Source organism: Mytilus trossulus, chromosome 13, assembly GCF_036588685.1.
Source record: "Mytilus trossulus isolate FHL-02 chromosome 13, PNRI_Mtr1.1.1.hap1, whole genome shotgun sequence".
NCBI classification, from domain to species: domain Eukaryota; kingdom Metazoa; phylum Mollusca; class Bivalvia; order Mytilida; family Mytilidae; genus Mytilus; species Mytilus trossulus.
Window position 1 is genome coordinate 18,013,339 of NC_086385.1, and position 26,246 is coordinate 18,039,584.

The 26,246-nt window shown below is 30.9% G+C and overlaps 2 protein-coding genes across 4 annotated transcripts; both read right to left on the reverse strand.

Annotated features, from left to right (window-relative positions):
* Nucleotides 1–33: 33 nt before the first annotated feature.
* Nucleotides 34–24,667, reverse strand: LOC134694747 (tRNA wybutosine-synthesizing protein 5-like). 3 transcript variants are annotated; one of them, XM_063555796.1, is made up of 7 exons: nucleotides 24,449–24,667; nucleotides 7,825–7,982; nucleotides 6,054–6,123; nucleotides 5,044–5,226; nucleotides 2,083–2,170; nucleotides 1,441–1,557; nucleotides 34–313 (listed from the first exon to the last, which is right to left on the reverse strand). In XM_063555796.1, the coding sequence occupies exons 2-7, from the start codon at nucleotides 7,920–7,922 to the stop codon at nucleotides 54–56; spliced, it is 816 nt and encodes a 271-aa protein (XP_063411866.1). In that variant the 5' UTR covers nucleotides 7,923–7,982; nucleotides 24,449–24,667; the 3' UTR covers nucleotides 34–53. The 3 variants fall into 3 exon arrangements, with proteins under 3 accessions (XP_063411866.1, XP_063411865.1, XP_063411864.1); XM_063555795.1 differs by lacking the exon at nucleotides 24,449–24,667 and adding an exon at nucleotides 24,261–24,358; XM_063555794.1 differs by lacking the exon at nucleotides 24,449–24,667 and adding an exon at nucleotides 11,957–12,108.
* Nucleotides 13,595–23,162, reverse strand: LOC134695259 (uncharacterized). The gene is made up of 10 exons (XM_063556477.1): nucleotides 22,285–23,162; nucleotides 21,094–21,152; nucleotides 20,414–20,467; nucleotides 19,772–19,825; nucleotides 19,177–19,257; nucleotides 17,341–17,397; nucleotides 15,834–16,103; nucleotides 15,097–15,292; nucleotides 14,540–14,640; nucleotides 13,595–14,083 (listed from the first exon to the last, which is right to left on the reverse strand). Exons 1-10 carry the CDS (start codon nucleotides 22,694–22,696, stop codon nucleotides 13,595–13,597), a joined length of 1,773 nt encoding a protein of 590 aa, XP_063412547.1. The 5' UTR covers nucleotides 22,697–23,162.
* Nucleotides 24,668–26,246: the final 1,579 nt, after the last annotated feature.

Below are 26,246 nucleotides of genomic sequence, written 5' to 3' on the forward strand. Positions count from 1 at the left end.
CACGAACCATCAAAACAAAATTTAACATTTTTAAAAATATTTTTATTATTTAGTTAAGGTGGAAACGACTTGTGTAAACATTTCCTCTCTATTCTTGTAATTAGTCTCCTAGCATAGAAATCTTTATAACTGTCAGGTAGTTCCTCCAGTGCTTTCATAGCTCTGTCCATGATCTGCATGGCTCTACTAGCAGGCGTTAAATCTTTGTTACCATATGTATCTTTGTTATCATACAAATTGTCATCTAAATGTTTCCAGAACACATTCACTGCTATACCAAATTCTAATGCTATTACATTGTGGAACCATAGTGCTGAAAGATAATAAATAAACTAAGATTATACTAACAAGTAGTTGTCAAAACTGGTACAATAGGTATTGGCATGAGATCCAATTCTAGGTAACCAGTATATTTTTAGCTTTTACTCATCTATGATTTGTAAGATATTGTTTGGAGTGAAACAACAGTTCCATATTTTGTTTTTACAGACAGACTTAGAAGCAACTTAAAAAATATTATAAGTTTCTTGATAGTTAATTTTGTCTAACCATTGTGTCCACAATAAATGGTCACAAGTCAATGTACCTGAGATATGATTTGACAATTAATATTGTTAAAGGGGCACTAGCTGTCAAATTCATGTTCACGCCATCTAATTAATTATTGAGTTGACCTCCAAAGTCATCTGATGACCATATAAGCAATGTAAACATAAATATAGATATAAATAGATTAAGCAAACTCATGCTGTTGGATTATTCTAGATCTATTCAATTTAATATTATAGATGAAGAATAAATGTTTATCATTTCAAACCTGTATAAGATGGATTTTTTTGTGGATCAAATCAGTCAATCAAATTGTTTACCTTTGTTTCACTTTCAATGTTGACATTCTTTCCTTTAAATAACTTTACACATACAATTCATTATTTGTTATCCATCTCAAGCTGAAGGGTTGAATTGAAGTTCACATGAATATGGATTCAACGAGGTCGAATTATTTACTTGCAAGTGAATAATTCATAATTACTGTTCTATAGCTTATTTTGACATAATTGAACCATACTTAGTGCTAAAAGAGAATTATTATTTCACTGTTTGCATTTTATTAATGATTGAGCAAAAATAAAATATATTTTTTATATATCTCATAGCTAGTGTCCCTTTAATGATTACATCCCTTGACCATTTGATTAAATAATTAACCTCGTCTCTAATAAAATTGAGTGAAAGTAAAGTGAAGAGAGTTAAAAAGCTACAAGTTGTAGAGTAATTGAAATGATCATTAATAGCACAAAATTTATATAAAACATCCAAAAAGCTTTTTACACCCCAGAAATAATTAATTTCATTTTTACAAAATAGAACAATAAGTTCTGTATAAGTAGGCAATTAAAATTACAGACATCAATATTTCATTTTAATCTACATTCTTACCTGGAATGAATAAAATATCCCCAGCTTGTAAAACTCCTTCATAACGAGTAGCATTGATAAAGTTTGGATATTTCTCTAAGTCAGGGTTATCAATATCTAACACTTCTGACTTGTCACCTACAAAAAACAAAACAAAAATAATAAACTGTTCTCACATAGGTATGTCTTGTCTATTTCCTATTTTCAAAGTGCATGTTGAAATTTTAAAACAACAATACTTAATAAAAACTTATGCAATTATTTAAAATCAATGAACAATGACTGAAGGTACATTTTCATTGTAATGAGATATGGGAATGCTACTACAACTGCATACCAAATGTCGTTAGCCTACCACGAGTAAAAACAACTATTTTTTATTTTATCTTGAACCTCTCCTTTTACAGTCAAGTATATGTATGTGTTTATCTATGAGAAACCTTAAAGAAAGAGGAAAAGGTGTAAAAATAATATGGATACATAGTCATTGGTTTTATGAAGTAATTCTGCATTCTATAAAACTGTATTGTGATGACAAATGGGAAAGTCGCTTTGAAAACAAATATCAATCTCACCAATAATAGTTTTCTATTGATAAATACTTAGACAGAACAATAACAATATATCTTTCAAAATATTTGTGTTGGACATAATTCAGCTCACCATTTAAGTACATATAATTAGCATCTTGTGGACTGAACAGCACAACTCTTTTTGATCCTGTCACTTGAATTAAAATATTATCCATAACCTGTCAAATATAACAGAATAAACTCATCTTTATAGATATAAGAAGATGTGGTATGAGACAACTCTCCATTCAAGATACACGAATTATTCCAAACAGCTACAACTGTGAATTTATCATTAAAACAAAAGAAAGTTTAACTTATGAGTGACTTACTAGGCTCACTCCCTCCTCTCAAAAACTAAGTTATATAAATAAAAAATGATTTCTATAAATTTGACTTTATAAGTAAACAATTACAACAGCTAATAAATACTCAACTAATTCCTGACTGTCTGGGTATACAAATTTTGAAGAGATTACAGACAAGAGTATAACTCATGTTAACAAATAAATTCAACAGTATTTGAAAATATCCAAATGAAAAATATTTGAAACTGATGTTTAGAGAAGGGAAAGCAACTTAAGGGGGCTCGAGGGTCTAAATCAATTTTTTTTATTTAATATAGGATTTCTCTATATTTTTCTATAAATTAACTTTATCTTATACCTAATGGAAAAATGAAATAAAAAAATGGGGTCACCGTGCATTTACGCTCACAATCTGCCTTTGAAAAAAGCATACATTTTTGTTAATGTCCTTTTTTTCTGTTGAACTAATAGGAGAAATATTAGTAATATCGAAATACAAAAAGAACTAAATTACAGAAATTGGTTAAATTTTACAATTATTCAGTTTATGTACAGCCTTTTCGAAAACAACAATAAAAAATATAGGTCACCGATGAGTTAAAAAAGATATTTCATTTTTTAGCCAAAAAATGGCATTTTTGCACCAAAGGGAGATAATTTGGAGCTTTTTCAATGATATTTAAATTTAAAAAGTCACCTGGGGCCAACATGTATTGATTTTTTTGAAAAATTCTTGTACCATAAGATAAAGTAACAACTACTAAAGGTGATTATTAAAATTTGTGAAGAAAAATGAATGTTTGATTTTTTTCTGAAAATTTTATACGAGCCTCCTTAAGTGATTTAAAATTAACACTCATCTACACAACCCATAAAGGCCTAATTCTGTACTCTTTAGATATTTCTTTCTATATTTAGATAAATTATTCTACATTTTGTTGCACATTTTCTTCAGTAACATTTTTAATGGATTTTGAATGCTAGATTTTCATACAGATGAAAGACACAGCTGTATATGGACTGAATGCACCAAATACACAAAAAAAAATGAAAATTCTAAATTTTATCCCTAGAAATTAAATGAACAACCAAAAAATATTTGATCTTATTTCTTAGTTCTTGATGAATTTGGAAACTTCTCTGATTATTGTGTTATGGAACATAATTTGTAAAATTAATCAATTTAGAAAATATAGATTAAATATGTATTGATGTCATATACTAAACCTGTTAATGTTATTTTAGTTTGAGTCATGTAAAAGTAAAAACACTTTTGTGAGTGTTATATAGAGAATAATACATGGCAAAATCCGTATCATGTGTCGTATCATCCCGAGACATCAATATCAGCCCAAAGGGCCTTTAGGCCCGAGGGATGATATTGGTCGAGGGTGATACAGCATGTGATATGGATTTTGCCATGTATTATACGCTTTATCATATATTTCAACAGAAGAGTATTATATTATATGAACTGTTTTCTGATCCATAGATTAGCACTGGGTTACCTTCAGTTCTGCTTTTGTCTTGTTTCAAAGCCTTAAAATAACTGCTTATACAAAGCACCTGGGTTACCTTACCATTTGCCTGCTGCTGTTTTAAAAATATTTTGTTTATTATTGTATTTATTTGAGTGTTTTGTATTTTTTATAGTTGCATTTAGTGTGCCAAAAAATTTGCAAACTTGATCTTCGTGACTTCACATACAATATAAAAACTTGACGTTCGTGACGCATACCAAACAATGACGTCATTAAAAAAATGACCTATTTTGAGGAAATTTTGTCTTAAAGCCAAATAACTTACTTTATGTAAATAGCTGTATTTTGTACTAAATATATGATAAATATATTTATCATATATTTAGTACAAAATACAGCTATTTTGTATATCTAATAAAGGTTCGTTTTTCCGGTCTGTATCACCTACCCTGTATCGAATACCCCTTATCGCATAGCTAAACCCGTATCGCATACCCCGTATCGCATGGTAAAACCTGTATCGCATACTTTTTTATTTCATCAAAATAAGTCAATTTTTTTAATGACGTCATCGTCACGAACGTCAAGTTTTCATATTGTATGTGACGTCACGAACATCAAGTTTTCATATTTTTTGGCACACAAAATGCAACTATAAAAAATACAAAACACTCAAATAAATACAATAATAAACAAAATACTTTTAAAACAACTGCACGCAAATTGTAAGGTAACCCAGGTGCTTCGTATAAATAATTAGGCAGTTATTTTTAAGGCTTTGACACAAGACAAAAGCAGAACTGAAGGTAGCCCAGTGCTATGGATCAGAAAACAGTTCATATAATATACTACTCTTCTGTTGAAATATATGATAAAGTGTATAATACATGGCAAAATCTGTATCACATGCCGTATCACCCTCGACCAATATCATCCCTCGGGCCTAAAGGCCCTTGGGCTGATATTGATGTCTCGGGATAATATGACATACGATACGGATTTTGCCATGTATTATTCTCTATATATTGACAAAATGGTACTGTGGATTCATGACTACTTTTTTTGTACCGGTTGGATACTTATTTTCGTGGTTTTCATTGGAACAGCTGAACCATGAATATAAATGTTCAAAGAATAACAAAATTTCTATTGCTTTGTACACATGTACAAGCATTGCTAAAACATTAGTTTCACTCAATCCAGCGAAATTGGTACCCATTAAAAGAAATATTTTCAAAGCAAAATACCAATTATAGTATTTACATCATAATGAGTCCACAACTGTATACCATTTGATGATATCCTGAAAACACTTGAGAAAAAGCGATCTGGACTGAAGAATGGTGGAATACTGATGTCTTCTGCTAATTCTGGAAATTGTTTATTTATATCTGCTATATCTGTCCTTGGATTATCTCCAACAGCTCTCAGATAATACTTCTCTGTCTGAAATAAATATGTACATGTGTCCTATCATATATTGTGTGTAAGAGTTGCAATATCAATATGATATCAAAACAGTTTTGATGCGTTACATATTTGTTTTTCAGTCATTTTTTGTACATAAATTAGGCTGTTAATTTTCTTAGTTGAATTGTTTTACATTTGTTATTTCTGGGCTGACTATGCAGTATAGGCTTTACTCAGTGTTGAATGCCGTACCGTGACCTATAGTTGTTTATTTCTGTTTCATTTGGTGTCTTGTAGAGAGTTGTCTCATTGACAATTATTCTACATCTTCATTTTTATATTAAACATTGTAGAAGAGTTTGTGAAGAGCATACAAAAATGTCAAATAAAGGAAATTGGTCTAACATCAATTATTATTTTCATTTTCAAACTATCATCATATTAATGAGTTATTTGAAATATATTGAGGAAAAACTTATATTATGCCAAAAAAGTACCCTTTCTATCTCACCCTCCCTAAACACAAAATTGAAACCAATAAAAGCCTTGTCCTCAATTAGTGCAATGCACTTTTCCATTTCTAGCTTCAATGTAGCTACAATACAGGAAAAGAAGGTATACTGTGGGTTCATTTATTTTTGTGCACCAATTTTAGTGGAATGAGGAAATCTTGCATTTCTGTAGGCATTTGATTTTGTGGTTTTTCCAAAGTTTGGATTCAACCCATTAGAAATTTAGTTGAAGTTTAAAATTCATGATTCACCTATCCACAAAAATCCACAAAAATTGGTACATGTATCTTATGAATAATAATGAATCCACATGTATAACAATACATCTCCTTTTATGTATAAATACCTTACATCTGATATAAAATATTCTGTTTGTTTATCTGTTCCTGCTCTCTTTACTAATTCATTAAAAGGCAAAGATCTGAAATACATACAAATAACTGTTTCATAATCCCCTGTATTATTTTGGCATCCTTTTTGAATATAATTACTTTTTGGACTTTAAATTTCTAGATTTTACTTATGGGGACTGTGTCCATAAAATCATAAATTCTCATCTTTTTCTAAAAAAAAAAATATGATACATTTAATCAAATTGTTGGATAATATATTATTACATTTTTCCAATATGTGTATGTAATTCCAAATATAATTGAATCTTCCAATGTTTTTTGAGGAGGTAAATATCATGGTTAACCAGTGTGTAACTAATTAGGGAGGCCACATTTTGATTGGTTGATTGTTGGGATTATAACGCCACTTTTAAAGCAGCCAGTTTTTATTTGAGGAAGCCAGAGTGCGCAGAAAAAGCATTGATCACCATTTTGAATTCTCTGATTTCTTTGATAATAAACAAAATATCTCACAGTACAATCATCAGAAGTTTTCTTTTCTTTTTTCAGATGTGACATTAGGCCCAAAATTGTCTATTGTCTACATTTGATGTTGGATTCATATTGATGATGTCATATATAAAATTCCAAAGATGAAAAGAATATTTTGCAGAATTTTCAATATACATATATAGTCCACTCTCGTTATCTCGAAGTCAGCCGGACCAGAGAAATACTTTGAGATACATGTAGTTCGACTTAAAAAAAAACCAGAAGTTTGATGAACCAAGGGATACAACTCTTGCTTAGCTTGGTAAAGCAAAAATAAATCCGGATGAATATGGGAAGGGGATCGATATTCTGATATCAGATGGATGTATTTGTAATAGTGTATCTCATGGTTTTTCATTATTATGATAACATTATTTTTACATAATTTTATTCAATTGTTTCAATTACAATATGTTCCTGAGAGAGTAATTTCCAATCTATCTCAGTGTTATTTAGGTTGATTAAAGTTGACAAAATTATTTATTCTCAGATACAAGGGATTTAGAAAATTTAGATTTCTCTTCATTTTGTTTCATCACACTCTTTTCAAAAGAAAAAGCAACAAGATTAAAGACACCGATTGAGTAGTTTTTAGGTGATCATCAAAGGAAGTCTTAATCCTCACTTTATACACACCCAAGCTCATTTAAGTGTAGATTATGATTTATTGTTTTTGTAAACATTTTAAATACTTTTTCATGAACATTAACAATGTATCACTAATTATTTATAAACAATCTATAAAAGATAATCTTAGGTAAACACTCGTTGAAATAGCATGTCATACATCAATACAGTGGTCAGTGACTGGAATTACTTGGTATTATCACATTAACTCTTCAGTCCTTTAAAATACCCAGAGGTCATGTTTTGACATATTTTGTATTAGTTCGAGATAAATGATGAATTTTAAATGCTTTTGTTAACCTTGGGAGCGTAAATTTAGTTCGACTCAACCAAAATTTCAACTCATCAGGAGTTGAAATACATACATTTATATGGAACAAAGTTCTAGACCACGTGAAAACTTCAACACATTAAAAATCTCGAATCAACCGAGTTCTAGAGTTAACTGTATATAATTCTAACACTAAAATTATGCCTTAAATTAAATACCTGTTAACTTTGCATTATTATGGAGATAACTGTTTTTTATTTTAAGTGTAGACTACATAAAACTTGTTTAAACTCATTATGCAGTGTACACATGATACAATACAACTCTCTCATTAATCTACCTGTACAAAAAGTTTTTATTGATGAAATCCATCTGTGGAGTTGGTGATACATGTATTTTGACTTCTTTACTTCCTCCCTTCTTTCCTAGATATTCCATGGACTTCCAACAATCAATGCATGGTCCAATGTCTTGTCCCCTTAAAATTACTGGCAGTCTCTGCAAATTAAATACAATACATACAGTACTTGTACAAGTTATTTTATAAATACACACAAGTAAATAAATAATGTTTGAATAATCTCCCCTTAATTTTCTAAAAAAATACTTGTATAAGTAATTTTTTCTTACAATCCCACAAAAATGTTAATTCATGCTTTTAATGATTTTTCCCAGGTTTGCACAATTTTTTTTATTAGAGTTTATATGTTTCATCTCATTAATTCAACAAAGAAACTGATTGCCCAAAGATCTTAAGTATTTGTGCAGGGCCTTCAAAAATTGCTCCTTGGGGGCTTGTAAATGAGCAGTGTTCTGAAGATAACAGACAAATGGGATTTTCATTGTCCCTGAAATTACACTTAAATAATAAGTAAAGACATCTGCAAAGAGCAGATAATTTAAACTCTATTAGAGCAAAGGAATCATAAGAATTCAATAAAAGATGATAGGATGACTTTTTTACTTCTACAAGTAAAAAATCTGAATGTCTAAGGGACATAACTCAGCCATTTTTTTTTCTTCAAATATACAAGTAAATAAAATTCACTTGTATAATTATCCTACATATTTACTTATATAAGTATATTTATATTACTTCTTCAAGTAATTAAAAATAACATGTACCAGTAGTACCCCTGACTGACATATAAGTAAATATCACATTTATATTTATAACATAGTTGACTTTTCTTAACCTGTATAAATGTCAACTTCATGTATATTAAGATGATGCTGTCTTTCATTTTGAAAATCTTTTGTTAGGTATTGTGTCAAAAAATCACACAAAAATCACAATTTTGAGCTCATTGAATGCCTGTTTGGTATTTCCTACTCTTTGTAATTATTACTTGGTGTGAGTTCTTGAAGTACAAATATTATTTGGCACTCACATGATCCTTTTGTCCTACATGTACATGTAAAAGCTATGATGTCATTCATAATGTTCATGCATGCTTTTTTACTAAATGTTGTATATGTTGTTCAGGATAACATCAAGAACCTTGTACATGTAAGATGTTGCAATTGTAGTTTTTTCCACTGAAGGTAAAGTACATATGTACATTGCACTTATCTGGGTGGAAAGCCATTTTCCATTTGGTATCCTGTGTACAAATTTAAGTAGCTTTTTATTTAGATATTATTATAGGTCATTCTAATCTTTGTTAGTTAATATTATAATGTGACGAGCTCTCTCCATCAACTACTACTGCTTGTACACAACACCCTGGGTGGATTTTGCTTTTTCCACCAGCCCACCGTGGACAGCCCCCCCCCCCTGCTTTTTTCAATTGACTGTAAGTTTGCAAGTCTTTTGATTAAACAAGCTAGAAATTTTGCCCACCTGGTTCCCACTCCCACTGTGGACAGGTGGACAAAGCAAAATCCACCTGAGCTGTAGTGTAGGTGGCAGACCCCTTATTACTCCCTCCAATTTGGAACATATGTGAAAGTAGGCCTAAAATATTGTGCAATTGATGTCATATGCATTGTTTTCGTAAACTTACCAACAAATTTGCAGAAATGAAACTTTTGGTGAAAGAAAAATATATAAAGACCCTTTTGAGTTAAAATTTACTTGTCTATGAGTTTGCATCCAACATTGAGGATTAATGTGCTCCATAGTATACTAATTTAAAATTTCCAGAAAAACCAGAGTTATTTTTTAGTTGTACATGTTCGTCTATTCAGGAGACCTCTTGCTTCCTTTAAGATTTAAAAGGTAAAATGTATGTTGAAAATTAGCATGCAGAATGGTGATAATCTGTCGATCGTTGTCTGTGTGATTCAGAATATACCAAGTTAAACTTAAGGTAAAATATTTTGAAAGCTGTGAAAATTACTAAATTTGGTTTAACAGATAGGGATTTTTTATTGGTGGTCTGATAGCTGTATATGATGTGACAGGAGGCTAGTAATTGGACCACTGTTCTCCCCAGGGGCTTTTAGCACCAAGTTAATGAGATGCTATATTTCAAGAATGTGATGCTATCTGAATTGGTTTCCTAATAGATTGTGTTATGGATGTGATGCTATCTGAATTGGTTTTCTAATAGATTGTGTTATGGATGTGATGCTATCTGAATCGGTTTTCTAATAGATTGTGTTATGGATGTGATGCTATCTGAATTGGTTTTCTAATAGATTGTGTTATGGATGTGATGCTATCTGAATTGGTTTTCTAATAGATTGTGTTATGGATGTGATGCTATAATATTTAGAAACAAGATGGTATCTCAAATTTCCTGTTAACCAGAAAGCGAAATGAAATATCTGGGGAGAATACTGTAACATGCTCTAATACCGTACCTATCATCCTATTGACATTTCATATAACTCCTATTTTTTTTCAAGTTAATAAATGAGGAGACTGTGACTGTGTCAAATGCTTTGGAGAAATTCATAATAAGTATGTGAGTTTGTGAGTTTGTTTGTTTACCTGCATTCATGGTGTTAATGATGTTGCCTACAAATACAATAAATAGGGTTTTGCAAGATCATTTAGAGCCAAAGCTATGTTGTAATGGGTACAGAGAATTTAATGGTGATCTGCATTGTAAGTTCATGATATGGCGGGTGATTATGTGCTATATGAGTTTGCAGCTTGTAGTGACACAAACTACTGAGTCATATCATCAACCATACACCTTATAGGCTATAGCCATTGGGAAAAAAACAAATAAACATAATTTAATATTTAATTTAAATGGAAACAAAATTTCTTGTGAGGAAAATGTTAAACTTCTTGGAATAACTATAGATTCGGACTTAAATTTTAACAATCATATTTCTGAAATATGTAAAAAGGCATCAAGACAATTAAATATTTTAAAACGTATGGGTAAATATTTAAACAGGCTAGGTAGGTTAACAGCATACTACTCATTCATACTTTCGAACTTTAACTATTGTCCAGTAATTTGGCACTACTGTAGTGAAAAAAATTCTTTTAAAATGGAAAAAATTCAAGAAAGAGCTCTAAGATTCATTTATGAAGATTATGATATTCCTTACGAAAAATTACTAGAAAAATCTAAATTACCATCTTTAAAAATAAGAAGAATAAAAACAATTGCAATAGAAACATTTAAAATAATTCACCAAAAAAGTCCGAGCTACCTTCATGTTTTTTAAAATTGATATAAAAATTAATAAGTATGATTTAAGATCACAAGAAACAGCAGAACTCCCAAGAGTTCGAACTACTAAGTATGGCTTAAAATCATGTGGCTATAATGCTGCACAAATCTGGAATGAGCTACCAAACCATTGTCGAGTGGAAACATCTTTTGACCAATTCAAAAAATTGGTACAGACATGGGATCCAAGTAACAGCTCATGCCAGTGCAGTGCATGCATTTAGTGTTTAAACCTGTTTTATTTTTATTTTTTGTGTAACTATCTAATTTGTGCAATCTTATTATTAACTTGTGCTATATTTTAAGTGTATTATATGCTTTTAACTTATATATGTCATTATGGTATCTTACTATGCATTATATGTTAGAATTGTGTTGTTTTCATGTCTTTTTTGTATGTGTGTATTGTATTGTGTGTGTGTATTGTTTTTTGTTTTTAAGTCGATTTGAAAAGCTCACTAGAGCTTGTGTTATGTAGTTTATTTATTGAATATCGACTCTAAATAAAACTTTGAATCTTGAATCTTGAATCTATCGCTATTTGTCTGCCATTACTGGATATCACACAGGTTCCCGTAAAATTTTGACATCAGAAAACAAGATATCTGACCCCACAAAGGAAAAGTGATTGTTATGTTCCTCAGCAAAAGGGTATTTACCAGACATCAAAGATGACCATATCAGCTGGCAAAAGTTTACTATCCAGTCACCTCTCGGCTCTTCACAGGGCAGAGTCAAGGGGAAGACTGGATCGAAGGACTGGATCGTAAACCTTGGCCAGTTTTAAATATAATTAGCCATTTGAAAAAGTGAATTGATGAGAGATATTCTTACCTTAGGATAAATCTCGTTGACAAACTGAGTTTGTGTTACATTAGTTATGACAGAAACTTGTATTTTCTTTTGATAGGAAGTTGTCGACGAAGTCATTTTCTGTATTGGGGAGTAAATGGATAGGGGAATGCAACCAGTTTTATGTAACGGATTTTTTTCTGTTTCTGTACAGGTATTTCCCTCCGTTATATATCGGAGCACTCCATCTTGGGATATAGATTTAATGCTTAAGTAGCTGTCTGCCTAAGAATCATGCAAACAGTGGCATACTGATGATCTCAGATTTTGATAAAAATTTGCATAACACTTCATATTGATGGTCTAAGTTAGCATTCAAAATAAAACTTTCGTCAGTCTTTCGTTGCTAGGCAAAATGAAGCCATTTAGTTTCCATAGCAACTTGGTTTGAAATTTTGGGCAAAATCAGAAAAATCACTAATTTTTAAGTTAGAATAGAAAAAAAAATTCATGCTTTAGGTAAAAATGTAATTTATTACATGAAAGATACATATAAGCATAACACATTAGGCATATATCATAGACAGATATTCTCAAAAAAAAATTTGACTGCTAGCCAAGCATTACATAGTTTTGATTCTTAGAATTTATTGACAATTTTGAAATTTTACAACATATTCATTGGTGTTTTTCTCAAGTTATCTGAAAGATCATTTAATATCATGCATATGTCAACAACTATTGGTACTTTGACTTCATAAAACAAAATTCAAATGAGTCGGAAACATACAGGGTTGCCGTTGCTAGGCAACAATAAAATGGTCCATTTTTCAAGTTATTGGAAACAGAACCATACAAAACATACATTTATTACATACTTAAATTTAAAATATGTCTTAATATCTTATCAATTCACATTTCCATATTCACTATGTAATGTTTAAAGAGTAAATGAACTATTTAAAATTTCCTCAGTCACCATAGTAACAAAATTTTCCATAGCAACATAACAAAAAAATGGGATTTTTTTTCATCATTTTTCTAGCCCAAAAAACAACAATTTTAATATTTTTTGGCACATGATTTTACTTATCAAGTCTTTTGACAATCTGTTTTTCATCTGCATTGTATTAACTTATTGTTTGCAATATCAGATGACCCCTATTTATTTGGAACAATTTCCACAATTTATCAACATTTTAATTTTTTGTGTTTAACTTTTCCTTTCTGAAACCCCTATTCTTCCATTCATTTTTTTTTAAATAGAATATAAAAAGTGTCCAGACTGAAAACTCAATAGTTATATGACAAAGACATTGACTTTTCATTTATAAGGCAATATTAGCAAGAATTCTCTTTAAAAAAAGGGGGGTTATTTTGCCAATAATTTTGATTTGTTTAGATTTTGATATTCTTTCATAATATACTTGTAGTCTCTTAAAGTTAGAATCAAATCATGGGCAGTAGTAACTTTCTACAAAGCCTAGAAAAATGCATACTAATTATATGTATAGTTAAATCTATTTGAAGTCATTTTTTTTTTTATTTACTTGGAGCCAAAACAAATTTCAGTTTTAACTTTGCAAATTTTGCCATCTGTACATAAAAATATCAATGACAAAAATATTTTCAGTACTTTATTTACTTATACATACATGCAGTCACAATAACTTTAATTCTCTATAAACAAGAACTGAATTTACAAGGACATTGTATAGACTGTAAAAAGTAATCAATAGGATCAGAAAGGGCAAAACTAATGCAGTGATCAGCACATCTATCCTTTTGCTTAATGTGAGCCTTGAAATCTGTTTTCAAGTAAAGCTTTGCTGCTAACAGGTTTTCTCTGCATTCCTTAACTTGTATTAGCTTGTCATTATCTGACACATATCTTTCAATGCTTGACAGAGTTGATAATAGAGTCTCAAATCCCAAAGCACCATCTGCTGCAACATTATCCAGTCCTTTTAGATTAGTTCTTTTTGATGCAGGACATGCAGCCAAAATTTTGAAAAGAGTGGCTCTGGACAAAGGTGAGAAATCTGTTTCTTGGCAGAATGATTGGTAAATTGTCACTAGTGTTGAGTGACATGCTGTCCTTACAACCTGTGGGATGGTGATGACTTCTCCATTTCGTAAATGCATCTGCTTAGTGCCAACTGAAGTTACCTGAAAAATAAATACATTACAGACAAATACTTAGGACACATGTTTCATAATCTATCACATTCTGAAATACTGATTATGCAAATTATTTCAGGTATTCATCTTATCAATATTATCATTTTAAAATTTTGAAGTTTAGCAGATCATGACCATTCAAAAAAAACAAATGGTTTCAAAGTTAGTTAGTAAAATAAATAAAATTTTACAAATTGATTAGATGGGCTTCCATGGAAGAAGTATGTCCTTAAGAAACAGCAAGTTTAAGCAGGAGTTCAATGAGCAGCCGCAAAAAAATCACTTCTCACAGTATAGCACATAAGATAAAGCTTCTGATACCTACATGACCTAGTTGAGAAAATTTTGTGAAGACCACACATACATGTACTACGAAGCAGATGCAAGACGACAGAAGGTGATCTTTCCACATGCTCACAGGCAACATAATGAAAATATATTTACCTGATGAAATGAAGGATTCAGGAAGAAATCTAGTGCATGATCAAGCTTATCTTTATTCATTTTTTGGCGAACACATTTTTCTTTAATTGGAGGTGGAACACCTGAAATATATCAAATAGATGTTATGCTCACAAATGATACAACAAATATACATTTTAGTAAAAAGTAAGTTCAAGAGCCATGTATGTATAATCAATTACTCAGTAGAACTTGCTTTTAAGAACAAAATTAACCAAATCTAAGGATGCTAATGAAAAGCTATGAATGTAAAAATAAATCTGAAATCAAGCAAACAGGACTCTTTAAAATACAAGCTTTGATTGTGTCTGGCCAAGAGAAAAGTACCACTTACATTTTTTTGATGCAAAGACTGACAGTGTCCTTTCATAATCACTGCAAATGACATTGATACATGTACTTTTAAAATATTATAAATAAATGGTTTCAGTATTTACAAAAAAATCCTCAATTTGTCATTTTTGTAACTTTGGTATTTCAAAGAGTGGGTGTAATATCCTAAGAGATACATACAGAACTGATTATGAAGAGTGTAATACCTTTTCCACAAGTCTTTGCATGTATTCTGGCTTGGTCAATCTCATATATGCTAATGCCAGGAAATATGTCTCTCAGCTGCTGCTTTGTGTAATTTAATGAGATCATTGACAGAAACTGCTTTTTGGTACACTTGTCAGTTGATTCTTTGAAGAGTTGAACAACCAGCTCATTTACTTTAGGTGATGGTGTTGAACACTGAAATAACATTTCAAAAATTAACATTTAAGTTATATTTTTAAATTATAATCTCAAATAAGGGTATCTGCCTCAGTGATGTAATGGTTAGCGTAATCGGCTTGAGTGCGGTAGGTTGTGAGTTCGACTCTCAGCCTGGTAAAACCAAAGACTTGAAATTGGTATTTGCTGCTTCTCTGCTAAGCAATCAGCATTTTGAAATACCCAGTAGAAATGTGAAAATTCTATAACTCCTAAAACAGTTGTCAAATCAAAATGTGTATATAAATAGGTCAAACACATGTGATAGCAAATAATTGCCAGAAGTTTCAAATGGTTTCAGAGCAGATGTTTTATAATGACCTTTGGGAAGACATTTAAATCAAAATTGTTTGCTAAGACTAATTTATTTCATCATTGACAAATAATGTTAGGGGGTTAGATTCTATATTCTATGACTTGTGACTGTTTACTCAAATTGCAAATACTTTTTACATAGGCCAAGTATAAAATATATTACATTAATCTCAAAAATAGTTTGTTTCAAGGGCAGTATATTTACCATGTCCATATCTATGAGTTGCCAAACTTTTTTTGCTTGAAATGGTGCAAGACAGTCAAGAGCTTCATGAACCGTAGCAGATGCTTTTCTCTTCAGGCTGCGCACTGTTCTTGGTTTGAGTTTGTTAACATCCTTCCTTATTTGGTATGTAATTGGACTGATTTTCCCCCCACCAATAATGTTCAGTGCACTGTTTATTTCCTCTAATGTGTTTCTTTGTATGTCATTTTCTGCACTCCATGATGATATCTGAGATGATGGCAGAGAAACCTTTAAAAAATAGGAATTGCAATAGATTTCATTTTTTTAAATACATATAACTCAGATTGCTTTTTTTTAAATCATCTGTCTTGAATCATTGGCAATGGCATGGAACGCCAAAGATTTTTTTTCTGTTGGGGTGGTTAAAATTTTAATGTGAAATTATAGATTGTTGGGGTCGTCATAACTCATTTTCTGTTTGAGGGATATAAATAAAATGAAACGAGAGTGGATTGTATCTGACATTCCAAGAGTTGCATAGAACTGTGAGTTAACTCACTAAAGGATACCCCCACTTCCAATAAACTAAATCAGTTCAATTATCTCCCTTAAAATATTTTGGACCAGGATTTTTGTCTTTCATGCACATTCTCAGATTATGTACTGCAAGTGTGTCAAGTTTCATCAATATCCATCAAGGCTTTAAGAAGAAGTTGCGCTTACAAGACCTGTTACCACATATTGCAATATCAAACTAAGTAAGTTCAATTATCTCCCTTTAAATATTTTGAACCAGGTTTTTTTCTTCTTCATGTATATCCTCAGGTTTTGACTGCAACTGTGTAAAAATTCATTAGTATCTGTCAATTTGTTTGGGAGGAGTTGCACTTACAAGATATATGTATGAGCCTGTCCCAAGTCAGAAGCCTGTAATTCAGTGGTTGTCGTTTTTTTATGTGTTAAATATTTGTTATTAATTTGTTAATTTTTTTATATAAATAAGGATGTTAGTGTCCTCGTTTGAATTGTTTTAAATTGTCATTTAGGAGTCTGTTATAGCTGACTATGCGGTATGGGCTTTGCTCATTGTTGAAGTCCCTATGGTGACCTATAGTTGTTAATTTCTGTGTCATGTTGGTCTCTTATGGAGAGTTGTCTCATTGGCAATCATACCACATCTTCTTTTTTATATAGACTGACAGGGTGATTCCTATATACCCCCAAAACTTTGATTGTGGGTCCATATTGACTGTGTGTTTACTACATTTTTTTATCTAGATTCTTGGTAGGGCATATATATTTTCCTTCTTTTTTTTAAAGATGGGGGGTCTAAACAACTTACTGAAATTGAGTTAGTAAAGCTGAACTATCAAGGTATAAAAAGGCTTAAAATACTTCATACAAGGAAATGTTTATGAGGATATATCAATATATGTTATAACTTATATGTGGCTGTTTTAATTTTGTATAATGAATCTATATATATATCCTTTTTTTCTATTGTGTAATTCTTTAAAAAAAATACCGTATAATTTTCTGAATCAGACTGTGAAATCCATATAGATGCTTCATCTTCACTTATCTGAAAAGAGGAATTTATTTCAGGTTCTAATTACAAACATACATGTGTGCAATACATGCAAGAAGAATACAAGATATGTTTTAATTATATCTTGCTCATCCTCATTCCAAAAAAGGAACAGGGTAAACAGGAATTTGTTTAGTGATGAATCTGAAAACATAGCACCTGGTATAGATAGCTCTAATATATATATGAACATGGATACCAAATTTGAAAAAAACAGGATCTAAAAAAAATGTGACAAAATTTCATGGGACAGACTGACGGTCTCATTTTCAGGTATACAGATCGTTTGACTATCATAAGACTCAACTATGCTCAGTTTGAAGAAATTTGGGTAAATTGTTCTCTAGTTACAGTGCAAAATGTTTACAATGGACAGACGGAAGGACGGACGGCTGACACTTGAATACCATAATTCCTCCTGTCAAAATTGAAATTGATGGACGTATAAAAACACAAGTTCATTTATTGACACAAATAAGTTTTATTATTTATAAGAATTTAACCACCCGTACGAAATTATAAGGCGTATTACGCCTGGAAATAAGGCGTAAACCAGGCGTAAGTGGTAGTTACGTGTCTAGATCCAAGCGTAAGGGAGCAGGAAACGTAAATTTGTAGTCCTGATGGGCGTAGAAAAAAGAAGTTAACCTGGCGTAAATTGAAATAAGCAAGGCGTAAGTTTTCTTACGGGCGTAAATAGAAATAAGCAAGGCGTAAATTTTCTTACGGGCGTAAAACTGCTGGTATGGCATAAATAAAAATACCCATAATGCTTTGTGCAAAGGATCATGGGATTTTTTTTCAAAATTTGGCTCTTTGATTTTAGTTTGCAAGAGTTGGACACATGGCAGCTTCATATATTTAGGGATAATTTGCTTGTTTTGTGCTTTTTGGAAGAATCTGAAATTGAAAATACTGAATCAAATAAATTAATGAAAATTGTGAAATAAAAGGAAAGTAGTAATACATGGTAAATAATAATAATGTGAGTATAATTAAGTATTATGTTCTATCAGAAATTTTGAAATCCCAAAACCTTTATCCTTGGATAATTACATTAAAATCTTTTACTTTAAGTTAAACTGTAGTATTATCATTTATATTTTAGTTCAAAAGACAATAATTTTCAAAAACAACTTAGTTAAAATGCTACTTTTATTTCAAGAAAATATAATGGTCATATTTCTTATTTAGACTTAAACTTATTTGAGCCATTGTCTTCATGAAATGTATGTATTTCTATATTAGCTTCTTCAATGGTTAATATTTCAAGTTTTTTGTCAAACAATAAGAAAGTACAGAAGTTTGTATCAACTACACAAAAGTACACAGCTAGGTTAATACACTGAAATAAAATAAGTGTAGTATTATGTAAGGATATTACGCCTGGTTAATTTATTGACCAGGCGTACTCATTTGCATATTACGCCTATTTTTTTGGTGAACCAGGCGTACTCATTTAAATATTACGCCTAATTTTACGCCTGGTTTACGCCTCAGTTACGCCTAATTTACGCCTGGTTGACGCCTGGTTGACGCCTGGATATGCATTTTGTAAACACTGCAATGCCGCCAGGTTAAAGTATGATTTTTACGCCTGGTTTCCGTGTCATATACGGGCGTCACAGTTCGTACAGGAAGTATAAATGGAGTGGTATTATAAAAGCAATATAACCGGTAGTTAAATTCTATGACATTGAACTTTTATAGTTGATTTATTTTTAAAAAGCAGTTAATTTTTTCTTATTTATGAATATGTGTTAATGTTCATACCATGTCATTTTCTTCCTTAGCTGTCATATCTTCTGACTGCATGCCCTTATATCTTGTCTGGTTCTGTTCAACTACTGAAAACTAATAAAAACAAAGAAGTTTGAACAGTAAAATGCAGAGTAATTAAAAACAGAATTACTGAGATGATGAATAGAAAAGATAATATGAATTGGATCACCATTTCATCATATTATTTATCTTTTTGCAAATACAATGTACATTTGTTTAATTTTTTTTTCATCCAGTACATCCTAAATAAAAACCATGTTTATACCCATTTTTTAAATTTAAATCATAATTGGTATGAATTCTGTATGTAAAAAACTATGTAAATCTTTTAACTGACAGTCGTCCTGTGAAGATCTTTGATCACTGGCTATGGGATTTGTGCTTTTATTCCATGTTGAAGACTCTGTAGTAATGTAAAGTTATGTCTGAGCTTGAGAGCTGTCTCAATGGCAATCATAACACATTTTATTTATAATTGAATGGAAGTGATTATGATATTTTTTAAGAGGTTTTCCTGTTAAATCATCAATAATACTAAATGGCACATTACAAATATATAGCAAAAACATCACACAAAAATCCATACCTTATGCTCTAAATAATGACCATCAGAATCCATATCACAAGGATAAATGTCCATCTAAAAGATAAATGAATAAAATATATATATATATGTATCCTAAAATTGAAACTAAAGTTTAGTTTGGTATACAGAATACAAGTAGTTTTAAAAGTGATTGCTTGACCACCAAAATGGGATTTTTACCTCTCAAAATATAAATTGGGGGATGTTTTACAAAAAGAAGATGATTGAGTCTCCAGTGAAATTTTGTTCAAACCATTTTTCAGTTGTGTATTTTGTATTTCAGTGTGTCTAGACATCTCCAAAAAATGTGCTGTCTTGGTGGTCAATTTCTTTTGCATAGATCATGTTAAATTATTGCTGTTTACTGAGAAAGATTAAATTATGCTTTTAAAAATGCTATATTATTGAAAAGTGAATCTTCTTCTTTCTTAATTTACATTGCGTCTTGGATAGAGCCATGTCTTATTGGCACCCATACCACATTTAAGAGATAACTGTATTATATTTGAAACTTTGCGGACGTCAATCTGTAGTTTTACTGACACAAATTGAGTTAACCTGTCATCCAATCAAAATCATTGATACACATGTACAATAATTGCAATAGAAATACTTTTTTATAAACTAAATAAATATCCATACCTGATCATTTATTTTTATTTCTCCTGAATTCTCATCACCAGGAATAATGTCCATCTAAAATAAAGATAAATATATATACATGTTGTACTCAAAAATCATTTAGGAAAATAATAAATAACAAACTGGTAGTGTGTTTACTTTTAAAAATATACCTGTGATGTGAATCAAGGCTCCATATTGAAGGCTGTACTGTAACCTATAATTGCTTATATTTACTAATTTAGGTCTTGTATGGAGAGTTGTCTCATTGACAATTATACCACATCTGTTTTTGTTTATATAAAACATGTAAGGATTATCATTATGCATATCTAACAATTGAAAAAAAAAATATAATTACAACAACAAAAAATAGATAGTTCTGAATTATCAATTTAGGAAATGAATGTAGCATGAAATATTTCTCTGTCAGGTTTGGATTGGTATGCTTAATGCATAATTATACATGTACATATTATAAATATTGACTATTTTTTTTATGTTCCTCCTAAGTCATACATTGTCAGTATCCACATTCCATAAGTTTGTAAGGAGACACTGACTGTTTGACTATATATAAATAATATAAAAACTATCCTGTATTACATTTATTATAAAGGAAGCCTTTAATCATACATGTTATTTTGTATACAGTTGAGTGACATGTGATAAAAAATTACTTGAAGTAAGTTTATTCTTACCATATCAGGAAATAATTCTAGGATGTTACATGTTTTTGTTTTGCAGACTTTACAGATAGCTGAAATAAAATATAACAATATAAATAAAAATATAACACATTTATTTTCAATTGAATCCTTATTAACTTTTAGGAATATACATTGTATGAAACACCCACAAGCATATCAATGAATAGTTTGTCCAACCTTTTTAACCAAAATGAGTAAGAAACTATAGGAAAAGAGACAACTAAATGAATGGCCATTAAAAAAATGAAAATCAACAGCAACCAAAGACACCAGCTGAATTACAGGGTCCTGATTTTTGCTACAGTAAAAGAATGACAAAATCAGCATGTTTTGTTTTTGTTTGGATTGTTTTACACAAATCTTGCATTGACCCTTTAAACAATTAAAGCTTTCTATGTAAAGTAAGCAAATGTTCTTTGTTGAATGCCATATAAGTTAATTACCTATACTTGCAAACATTAATTTTTTTTATTGAGAGTTAATTGTCCCATCATTAGTTAATTGGCAATCATTCCACATCTTCTTATTTTCAAATGTATTATGTATACTAAACATGCTGAAAAGCTAATAACATTCATGACATTCATGGCATATTTTTTTTTTTAAAGATCAAACTCGATTAGATATAACGGTCGAATAACCTGCTAAACATTGTAGCTACAAAATGTAGATCATTTTGAGTAAGCTACCCATTCATAGACTATACATGTACCAACAAGTGAGCAAGTAAATAGTAGGACATTTTTTAATGTAAATGTTCTGAGTTTTCATGTAAATGCACAAAGTACTATATATGGTTTCTATATTGTGTTATATCTCTTCTTCCATTTACTTTGAATATGGCAATTTAATTTCCAGCAATTAGAACATAATTGTGGAAATTATAAGATCTTGGGATACACTGTCAATAAAATTGGCTTACAAACTGATTTTTTTTTTGCAGGAATTAATTTTATTTATTTTCTCCGAGTGTGATATTCTTTATATCCTGGTTTTTGTGACCCAGTTGCTAATCCTGTTTTCTTTACCAAAACTCTTGTCCTGCTTATTTTTAATTTCATCCTACCCCCCCCCCCCCTTTTTTACAAATCAAATGGTAACTCCATTATTTGGGCATCAATGACAAAAAAGATACAACCATTTATGAGAATATAATTATTTCAAAACTCTGAAATAACTTACCTGATCCTATTGGCAAGAATGTTCCTCCCTGTGAAATCAGAGCGTAGCTGGTCCTGTATGATATCGGTCTATCCCCTTTACTCTTTCCAGTATGGCCAGGAAATACACATGATGTTTTCCTCTTCCAATTCAACCCCAAAGATGACCGATGATAAGGGCAAACAGTAAAATGTGGCATTAAACGAAATATACCAACACGTAAACATATAAGAAGACCTTCTGTCAAAATGTTCTCATCGTATGAAATGTTCAATGAACGTAAGTGATTTGATACTGACTTCTTACATTCTTTCAAATAAATTAACTTTGAAGCATTTTCTGAGGTTGAAACATGTGAACATGGAGTCTTAGAAAAGTGAGAAAGGCTGCATAAATGTGTAGTCTGCTCTGAGATGTCTACTTCCTCAGCCATATTGTTACTATACAACTGTAGGGTAATTGTATTTCTACACTGGAGAGTCACGAAAGGGGAGATAATTTGAAGCTTCCATTAGCAACCAATACACTGATTACAATACAAATTTCTTTAAATTTTAGCAAATTAATTTATTTATTTCCAAATCATTTTCTTTTCAAAATTGGATAGTAAAACAATTATCTTTCAGATTTTATAAAGATTTTTAATGAATGTAACCGATAAAAGATTTTATTTCAATTTAAAAATGTAAAATTTATAAAGGAAACAACAGTGCATTTCTTCAAAATCCATGAACTGAATGATCTGATAAAAACCAAATCGACCCATATCAGTAGGAATTATTAAGTTTAATGATATTATTACATCTTTTTCTTGATATTACAGCCAATTTCAGTGAAATATGTAATAATGGGTCTGCCACTAATTTTTGATTTTGCATGATTCTTAGGCAGACAGCTACTTAATAAGATATTTACAGTGTGGTGGGGTACTGAAATTTATATTTAAATACAGGTAAGAGTGTGAATTTTAAAAACAAGTGTTTTATATTTTTGTGTTATTTACATCATTTATAGATTTAGCTAACTAAGGGAGATACCTTTTGATTTTTAGGGGGTTTATCCTTACTTATTTTACATAAGTTGACATCCTGCTTTTTTTTTGCCATGTTGCCCATCCTGCCTTTTTTTTACTCAAAACTCCTGTCCTGCCTTTTTTCAAATTTCATCCTTTAACCCCCTTATTAAGCAGTCACTGCACATATCCAACTATAGCAGTCATCACGTGACTTGAGTGACGTCACACATCACCCGTATCAAGCCCAAGTAAAATGTATAGAAATGCATAGGGGCTTTCTGGAATCGATGAAATACATTACTTTAAGTTCATGATACTAAAAGTGTGGGTCTATATAGTAATTCCTCATATATTATGAAATATAAATATTCCTTTTGGAATAGTTTAAATTTTGATCTTCTCCCTTCCAAATGCGTTTGAAAATTTGTCTTGTTGCCTCGATAGTCCACACTGTTAAATCATACAACTACGATAAATATTGGATTTTCTGTCGTCTTTAACCTAAAATTGCGATTTAAACAAAACAGATGGAATATGTGGGTCTTTGTGCTTATTATTATATTCATAAATATTTGAAATATCGTATATAGAATAGTTTAATTTTCTATCATGATCTATCATGTCCCTTCCAAATTGATTTGAAAATAAGCTATTTTCAGAAAATCTGCTATTATTTTTCAAGATGGCGACCAGATTGACAGCGTGGGGCGACATGGTAAAAATATAATTTGTACGATTTTTACAATAATGTATGGACCATTCAGGTCTTATATGTACCATCTGAACACAGGCACTTGTCTCAGAAAATTTTTTTCCTATATACCTTATTATAACACAAGGTACTTAACTTGCATTTTAGAAAAATGTTAGGTGGTGACGAAGTTCCGTTATATGCCGCTTTATAGGCTGTCAACCTCAATTAAGCTTGTTATATCGTAAATCTATATTGATTTATCTATACAATGGTGTATAACATGCCTACATTTGTTGTCGGAATCATCCGTAGCAATCCTACCAAAGTATGTCAATCGTAACAATTTTGCAAACCGCTGAAGAATTGGCAATAAACGGCCGCAGTAAATGATTTATTATAATAATTGTTGTAAAAAAAACTGTTAGTTTTCGTATGAATAGAACTTATCATACAGTTAGTAAAAATGTATGATATACCGTGAAAAAATCTAACAAGTGTTGTTTGTGGTATGTCTAAGTTACAAATTTTCCCATGACGTCAATTATGTCTTGCAGACTCTCTCTTGACTTTACGTATGAAATGAAACAAGATCAGATAACTCCGAGAATCATTTAGACTTTCCCATAGAATTGACCAATCGGAAACCGAGATATACAAGGAGCATGACGCGTTAATTGCCAATTCTTCAGCGGTTTGAAAAATTGTTACGATTGACATACTTTGGTAGGATTGCTACGGATGATTCCGACAATAAAAGTAGGCATGTTATACACCATTGTAAAGATAAATCAATTTAGATTTACGTCAAAACAGGCTTTAGTGGGATTAACAGCATATAAAGCGGCATATAACGGAACTTCGTCACCACCCAACATGTTTCTAAAATGCAAGTTAAGTATACCTTGTGTTATAATAAGGTATATAGGGGGGAAAAAATTCTGAGACAAGTGCCTGTGAGTCCGACGGTTCGATAGTCCGAGTCGACGGTTCAATAGTCCGACGGTTCGATAATCCGACAGTTCGATAGTCCGACGGTTCTATAGTCCGACGGTTCGATAGTCCGACATATCACACCGGATATGATTTAAATAGGTTACACTACAGACTACTTACACGAAAAGAAAAAGAAAATGGCGAAATCTAGAAGCACGGATGAGGAATATAATACTGGAACGCAGTGTGCTATGGAGTGGTTCAGTTTTGACACGTTAAACATTGTGTAATTTTAAAAGTGAACTTTTTGATAAAACTATTTAGTTATGAAAACTACTGAATTTTTGCTGACAATTTGTGATATTTTTCAAAGATACTAGTAAATAATTCCAAATTTGATTATAGTGTTTTGCATGAAAATATTTGATTAATGAAATTCATCACCAACAAATGCAAAAATAAAGCACAAACGGATAAGTAACACATTCTTCTTCTAATGCAAATACAAGAACTAAATGCCGTTACCCCTCCCCCCAAAAAAAATAAATGCAAAGAACAAAAGAAATGTTAGCGATAACGCTATACCACTTACACCAGGAAACGGACTCATGGTACTGTATGTTTTTATTGTGTATTTTTTATCAAATTATTTGATATAATTAAAATTGTTAAATGTTTATTTGGCCTATATCAATTTGATGATTTTTGGTCGTTTTTAACTGATTTTTTGTCGTTTTCAACTGATTTGTATCGTGCTGTATACCACCACTGTCTAAGGGAATCTTGGATCCAGAAAAATGTTTAACCCGGCTGTGGTTTTTGTTTGTTGATGTATATTCACGCTTGTTTTTCTTTTATTGGTTTTCTCATCTGAATTGTTTTATACTGGTCATACTGGTAATTTAGGGGCCCTTTATGAAGCCCCCAACTGCTTTATAGTGTTATCCGATTCTCCAAGTTGAAGATCATACAGTAACCCAGCTATAATTGCTTACTTTAACGACATGTGGTCTTGGATGGAGAGTTGTGTCGTTGGGAATCACAAACACATTGTCTTATTTTAATATGAAGCGTAAACCTTGATAATTAGTAAGCAATATTAATGAATAACAACTGAGTAAGTAAGGAATCACAAGAATATATACAAAGAAATTATTTTTTAGTCCGACAAATTGTGTAATTTAACTTAGGTGTCGTATCATACAGGTACCACTGTATCGAATATTACATACGCACCCATATCGTGTTTGCAGTAATACATCACTTGGAGATATGTCTTGAACATCTAAGAAAAAACAATCATAAAAATGAAATAGCAATTCATAAAAGAGAGGCGAAGGA

What these genes read in the sequence shown, in the direction of transcription:
- LOC134694747 (XM_063555794.1), bottom strand. Translation starts at nt 12,052, where the DNA reads ATGACTTCGTCGACAACTTCCTATCAAAAGAAAATACAAGTTTCTGTC. An exon ending in TAATTATATGTACTTAAATG is followed by an intron (nt 1,558 to 2,082) that starts GTGAGCTGAATT and finishes TGTTTTTTGTAG; the next exon opens with GTGACAAGTCAGAAGTGTTA. An exon ending in GGATATTTTATTCATTCCAG is followed by an intron (nt 314 to 1,440) that starts GTAAGAATGTAG and finishes ATTATCTTTCAG; the next exon opens with CACTATGGTTCCACAATGTA.
- LOC134695259 (XM_063556477.1), bottom strand. Translation starts at nt 22,696, where the DNA reads ATGGCTGAGGAAGTAGACATCTCAGAGCAGACTACACATTTATGCAGC. An exon ending in AACTCATAGATATGGACATG is followed by an intron (nt 15,293 to 15,833) that starts GTAAATATACTG and finishes ATGTTATTTCAG; the next exon opens with TGTTCAACACCATCACCTAA. An exon ending in TGAATCCTTCATTTCATCAG is followed by an intron (nt 14,084 to 14,539) that starts GTAAATATATTT and finishes TTTATTTTTCAG; the next exon opens with GTAACTTCAGTTGGCACTAA.